Source organism: Octopus bimaculoides, chromosome 2 (assembly GCF_001194135.2).
Source record: "Octopus bimaculoides isolate UCB-OBI-ISO-001 chromosome 2, ASM119413v2, whole genome shotgun sequence".
NCBI lineage: Eukaryota > Metazoa > Mollusca > Cephalopoda > Octopoda > Octopodidae > Octopus > Octopus bimaculoides.
Window position 1 is genome coordinate 169,167,315 of NC_068982.1, and position 7,438 is coordinate 169,174,752.

Sequence of the window (7,438 nt, forward strand, 5' to 3'; positions counted from 1 at the left end):
TATATATATATATATGTATATACACACACATACTGTATAAGGACACATATTTGTTCAACAGTAATCCCAGAATTCCTAGTAAAAACATAGTTCATAATCTAATTGAATTAATCATATTCACTCAAATATTGAATTCTTATAGTAATGAATGCATCTACATAGTTGGCTAACCTGTTAGAAATACCAACCAAATTTCCTTCCGATCACACACTACCATTCAAAAATGGAAAGATGGTACAGTAACAGCTTGAATGATTTTTACCAGAGGTCTTCTGAATCAGGACAGAACTATTTAAACAATTGATTTCTACCAAAGGAATAAGTTCTTGATTTATTAGAGAAATGGAACTGTAATATATATATACATTCCACAAAGAATATTAGCAGATGAGAAATGAAATCAGACAGACTCAGGACATTGTTGGCTTAGTTATATGCTATGGTACTCAATACTGTTAAAACTTCTATTTTGTTTTTTTTTATCAGCATTAGCAGTCATAGTAGATAAACTCATAAATATAACAGAACTATGTGTTATGACCCTTAGAGCTGAGAACTTGTGTGACAAGACAATTAAAGACAACATACAGACTTGTGTGAATCTAACAGTGTATAAGTCAAACAAAAATGCCATATAATGCAAAATATAAGTATGTAAAAGTATAATCCAGTTCATCTTTTCAATAAAATTCAGCTACTTCAGATATTTTTGTGCTTTTTCATACCAACATTGTTGGAGTGTATGTGTGTGTGCATGCATGGGGGAAATAAAACAGTTTTAAAGGTAAGCATATGGATACTTATGTCTAAATATCAAGAAATAAATTTTTTAAAAATAATTCTCATTTCGAGGGAAGACAATAGTCTGAAAAATATTTCTCGTAGCAATAGCTTATTGAGATTTTTCAACATTACTGGTTTAAAGGTGTGTTACTTTAATTTTACGCATTTCTTGTACCTCTTGTAACCAAGTAAATAAATTAGTTATGGAATTGATTGACACTGGAGTACAAAAGAGAAAAACAGGAGTGTTGGGTGTTTTATATGAGAACAAACACTACTAATTAATACACCAATAAGACAGTATTAATCACAACTATCATCAATGATTACTATTGGTGTTGTAGGTTAATAAATCATTGATAATTGCATGTAGGCTTTTCATTAAAGGCCGGTGGTGAATAGAGGTGACTGTGTGTGTGTGTGTGTGTGTGTGTGTGTGTGTGTGTGTGTGTGTGTGTGTGTGTGTGTGTGTGTGTGTGTGCGTGCGTGCGTGCGTGCGTGTGTGTGTGTGTGTAGGCATGGCTGTGTATTGGCACAGTAACATATGTAGAGTACAGGAGCATTTGTATGAGGGGGTACTGAAAAGTTCCTGGGTTTAGGTAAAAGAAAATACAGAAGGATCAGTTAATTATGATTTTAGTCAACATATTCCCCTCTCAGATTCACACACTTATTGCAGCATTCATTCAGGTTTTCTAAGCTCTACAAAAGAACTCGGAAGGTTGGGCCTCCAACCAGGCCTTTTGCAATATCCTTAGAGCCAGGAATTTTTCAGCCCACACCTGTAAGCTCAGGTGAGTTTATAGGCCTGGTGTATGTGTATAAGCATGAGCTTATGCATGTGTGTGTTTGTAGACAAAGGTGTATGTATGTGTGTGTGTGTGTGTGTGTGTGTGTGTACGTGGAGAGGCAGCGGTATGTGTATGTAGGCATGTTTGTATGAAATTGTTTTCACACAAGAGAAGATTTTTTCCCCCTCTCAGACAGCACTAGGTAATGTTGTCATACAATTTCCATCCATCTTTTTCTCTTATTGGAATGATTAGTAATTCAAGTTTTTTAAACATTCCATTGAAACAAGAAGACTATAAATAAATGCAGCTTGAACTACTAATAAAACAATTGTATGCCTAATGAACCAATGAAGGAGCCTCTACATGGTTGCTTGAGGAGTCAAATTTCCCTCCAACAACACCCTACAGTTTAAAAAAAGGTAGGACATATTGGATAATATAGTCCAGGGCACAGAGCCTGCAAAAGAATAAACAAAGACATTGCTATAGTATTAAAGCTTTTTTTTAACATCTCAGTCAGGTCTGACCCAGGGCCAAAATAATGACAACTACCTGTATAACTAACACATATGACTTGTATACGCACACACACACACGTGCTTTAAATTCAAAGAGCAAGAAACAAATAATATTGATGTATATATATGCTATATCTCAACTTTGGTAAAAACTGAAATATAGAAAAAAAAAAAAAAGAATATAAACAAATGAAAGAAAAAGTCGTCCTTGAGTGTTTGTCCAGAAACACCAAAATACTGAAAATAAACATTATTCTTACACCAAGTGAAAGTTTCCAATAAAGCTTCAGCTAAAACAAGTTTTAATCACTAGGAAATATTTGATGAGGCTGAATGACAGACAAAGTTATCTAGCTTAAACTACCCCCCCCCCCCATCAGCCTTGTAGTGTATCAGATGTAAACTATGAAACTGCAGACATCTTTACCTTCATGATGTGCAGAATAAATAACACCCAAACATAGCCAGATATTTTAATTTGTTCATTTATTACCTAAATTATCTCTATATGTAGAGTTATCTAGTATCAGGTCTCACCTTTTATCCAAAACCAGCTAGAGTAAAAATACTTAATTTTTAATCTAAGTTCTTTCATGTCTACAGGCATTAATGTATCTAGTACATTCTCTTAGCTGGACATGTGTGTGTGTGTGTGTGCATGCATGCATGCATGTACATATATACCTTCAGTTCTTGAAGATACTATACTTAGTATTTTTATAACTGTTTTTTTCTTCAATCCTCTTCACTTATGTTCATCTCTCATGAATGATTAGTTTTCTCTCTCAATTCTGATCACTATTGACTTTCTCGTTCCTCACATCTTTTCAGTTCTTTAAATTTAGTTTTCTTCAATTTTTCTCCAACCCATAGTTTTGACCACACCAATTAGCTCATTCTCTCACTAGCAACAGTAGTTGCATGTTCAACCACACTATCCCTCTCTCTCTCTAACCGAAACTTTGAAGTCACTGTCACCAACATTCTTGTTTGAGAAATTTGTACTCTACAAAATATAGAGTAACCCATAAGATTAATGTAAACTTGTTTTTATCATAAGTAGACATATGATGATATATATATATATAAATTGAGGATATAATCCTTAAAATTATAATTATATATCTATCTATCTCTATATATATATATATATATATATATACCTTTTTATATTTGTAGTAAATATAGAATATTTAATAGATAGCTTCAAGGTTGTCATCTTATATTAATTCCATTGGCCCTATTTTATAAACTGTATAATTCAAAATTTGAAAAAGAGGATTGATTTGAAGTTAGGAGTAGGAAAAGACACTGCTCACAAAGTCATGCTGTAAGCAAGCTACCTCACTCATTCTCACTTATATAGACTTATATCCTGACTTAATTACTTGGACTATTAACTTCCCTACCAGGTTCTTTGGCAGAGAAATTAGGTCTCTTTGTATTTGGTTTCCAATCCTTCTATCCTCTACCTCACACATCTGGCTTTTGTGTCTTAGTGATAAAACCTTTACTCTCTCTCTCTCTTTGAAGTAGAACAACTGCCTAAAACATTTCACTTCTCTTTTTCACAACATAAAACATATTCCACTATTTAAATTATTTGCATTACTTTTTGTTGATGTAGGACATCATTAGCTTCATGGATTGTATTACTTTAGAGCTTGCTAGCTCACAGCATTCATATTTAAAATGTTCATGAAAGAAAGAAGCTTATCCATACATGAATATAACTGTTTCAAATCCCATTTTAAACATCATACTAAAAATATTTCACTGAGCACATGGCTTTCTCTAGAAATATTTCTAAAATTAATTTTAGGAGTGATTGAAAAAAAAATCTATTTAAAATTTTTGAATATCACTTTTCAATAATCAATGTGAGACTAACCACATCTTGGGAGAGAAAAGAAATTAATGGGGAATTAACCATTTTAAATTAATGCTTGAATTTAATGCACAGAACATAAAAAAATGAACTAAAGAGAAATAAAATGAGGTGAGAAAAAACTGATATTAGTAAATGATATTCAATATTACCAGGTATTGTCTGCTTGCAGACAATACCCTGGATCACTCACTCACTCTGTTGCTATGTATGGTTAACTATGGGAATAGACATAACAGGATTCTAATGTTTTTTGTGGTAGCTGGTAGGCCACAGGATCTAAACTCAGAATTACAGAATCAGAACAAACACTGAAAGCCATTCCATCCAGCACTCTAATGATTCTGCCAGACTATTGCCCCAGTGAAATAAAATCTAGGCTGCTACTTTATCTACTGATCCCAAAAGAATGAAAGGTAAAGTTGACCCTGTTAAGATTTGAATTCAGAAAACAAAGAGTCAGAAAAAAATATCAAAAGTTATTTCACTGGACATTCTAATGCTTCTGTTAATTTGCTGCCTTATACAATAAACACCAATTTGAAACCAAATAGAGCGTTAGGCCAACTGATGAGAACAGATGTTGGAACTATTACTTGCTAAACAACTACACTCAATTACAGTGTAGAGAATTTGCCATTCTATCATTTACAAATCTTGAATACTCTATCATTTTTATCTCTGTAACTGTTTACATTCTCAGATTGTTAGAGAAGAGTAGGCAGATAGACAAGGAGAGAGGAGGAGGCAGAGAGGCGAGGAAAGAGAGGTGTGGTGAGAGAGAAGTAGGGAGAGAGAGAAGTAGAGTTAGAAAGGTAGAGGAAAAGAGTAGCTGCAAGAGTGGTTGAGAAATGGGGAAAGAGAAGCAGAGGAAGGGCTGTAAAGCAAGAGAGAAAAAGAGAGAGCTAAACCAACAGAGAGAGAGAGAGAAAGAGAGCTAAAGCAAAAATGAGAGGTAGAGAGAGAGAGGTAGAGAGAGAGAGATAGAGAGAAAAGGAGGTGTTTTTTAAGACATGGAATTTACATTAAAATGCTAGATTGTGTTCTATTTTACTTCTATGACCTCTTTTGAAATTAAAATGCTTAAAGCTTCAACATTTAGTTTTGAAAACTAGCTAAAGAAAGATTACTTAGGATTTTAAAATAATAATCTAATATTCAAAGGTGTTTTTGTGTAAATGTAGTTTTAAACAACTCAACTTTTAAATGGTTTTAAAAGAGAATTAAATACACTTAGTTAACTAACTCCCATTATGTTGATTGCAATTATTTTCCACTTTTAGTAATGTTAAAAGAGTGAGAAAAAATTATTTGGTAGTGAAAGTATGGCATTAAAAGAATACAGCTCATCTTGATGTGATATACATAGTACAAAAGAAATATAATTAGAAACCACACACACATATATATATATATACATATATATAATATATATATATTCTTTGACTCTGGATCAAATAAATGCAACCAGCAAGCAAAGCTTTTCAGATCCTGGAAATATTTGGCACCCTAAAGCATAAATTGTTTTACAAAGAAATAGATGTCAAAGCCCTTTTGACAGGCTAATGGTCAATGAATTAAAATATCAGATTCGTCAAGTTTGTAGCAGAGTAGGCAATAGAAAAGTGCAAAAATAAACAGCAAGCATGGAAAAAATATTTTAGACAAAGAAAGGATTGTACTTTCTAAGTTAGACTGATTTATAATAGGTGAATTGGAAACAAATGAATGAAGAAATAATGAAGAGTTTATTAATTAGTTCTGATGGGGCAATGCTGGTACAGCACCATTTTATAAAATCAATATTGAAAAAGAGAATGAACTAGATTAGAGATATGTGTTGCCTAAAACAGATTAAAGAAAATACATGAAATACAGAACTTTTCCAGTTATAAAGCCAATGACAAAGTAAATTTACAGAAAATCAACATCAAGTTTTTGTTTTTTAAAAGTAGTTAAGACTAAATTATCTTTTCTGTTAGTGTGACAAATATCCACATTTGAATGATAGCTATATAGATGAAAATCAAAACAGAATGCTTGACGAAGAAAGACTGAAAAAATGTATGTGAATAGTTATTGAGAAACAATAGGAATAAAAACCCAAGATAAGGGTCACACATATAAAGGGTTTCTATTTTAGTATGACAGAGACTTTGATAGGGTATTCATTAGTAATTTGTTTTATTTGAGTTAAGAATAGGATTCTATGTTCATAAAGAACAACGGAAGTGAGCAAATAGACTGCCGAGTTTAGTACGAACGAACTGAAATGATGGTATAGAAAACAATAATCAAGAAAGACGTCTTGTTCAGATTAGTGTGCTTGTCATTATTTATCACACAAAGAGGCTGAGGGCAGCATGCAGTTAAAATAGTCTTTGAAGTTTAGTTTTTAATCACAGAAATAGCAAAAATACTGGGAGGTATCAAGAGGTGTGGCGGGGTGAGGGGAATGTTGTAAATTGACCAACGAAAACTTTGAAAGGACAAACCGTTCTCTCCATTGGCAGAAATAACGTTGGTGTTTAGAAAGGAGGAAGATATAACATCATCATTAGATACACGGTCCCTGAGAAATAGCAAATAAAGAATTCAAAGAATAAAACGAATGTTTGAACAGTTCAAATGATAAATTACGCAAAAGAGAATGAATCTAGGTTGTTTTATGTTAATAAATTATTATGCATATTATTTCTATATATGATATATGTAACAAGATTTACTATTAATAAGGTTTTGATCGAGTTTAAAATGTAATTTCCTGAGAAAATTTAAAATTAAATCATAAACTGTTTCAAAATATTTCTGAATCCTATTCATTCTGACTGTAATGACTTAAATATTTTAGGGTTATAGTAATCAACATGTTTTCTAAGACTAACAAATGTAGTTTCTAAGTATCTCTAAATAACATTCATCATCATCATCATCATCATCATTGTTTAGCATCCGTTTTCCATGCTGGCATGGATTGGGCAGTTTGACTGAGGTCTGGAGAGCCAGTGGCTGCACCAGGCTCCAATCTTATCTGGCAATATTTTTACAGCTGGATGCCTTTCCTAATGTCAACCACTCTGAGAGTGTAGTGGGTGTTTTTTACGTGCCACTGGCACAATAGTGATTAATTCAGAAATAAACAAATTTATTTTGATGTGATTATGTAATAGCTCAAAATTCTTGAAACTATTTTCAGAGATCATATTAAAAATGTGAGGTTCTAAATTGAATTATCAAGTCATACATATAGTGGATTTAGAGTATATAAAAAAAAGCATGCAATCCACCCGACCATTAATGTATGATAACAGCTAAGTACAAGAACCATCAGATGAGACTTTTTGCTGTAAATGATCAATGTTTAACTGAAAATGATGTGAGGAAAAAAAAAAATGTCATTAAGACTTCAGAATAATTAATTAACAAATCTTTTCTATAAGAGAGCATTGCAAGGA

At 32.4% G+C, this 7,438-nt stretch overlaps 1 protein-coding gene across 9 annotated transcripts in view; it reads right to left on the bottom strand.

Annotated features, from left to right (window-relative positions):
• LOC106876851 (myoferlin) overlaps nt 1-7,438 on the bottom strand; it is a 204,650-nt gene that overhangs the window by 79,028 nt on the left and 118,184 nt on the right. For 7 of the 9 annotated variants that reach the window (XM_052965718.1, XM_052965719.1, XM_052965715.1 and 4 more), the window contains one exon: nt 6,479-6,555. The exons of the other annotated variants lie outside the window; for them this stretch is intronic. In XM_052965718.1, coding sequence (XP_052821678.1) covers nt 6,479-6,555 — 77 coding nt within the window. The remainder of the gene's footprint in view (nt 1-6,478; nt 6,556-7,438) is intronic. 9 annotated transcript variants of the gene reach the window in all.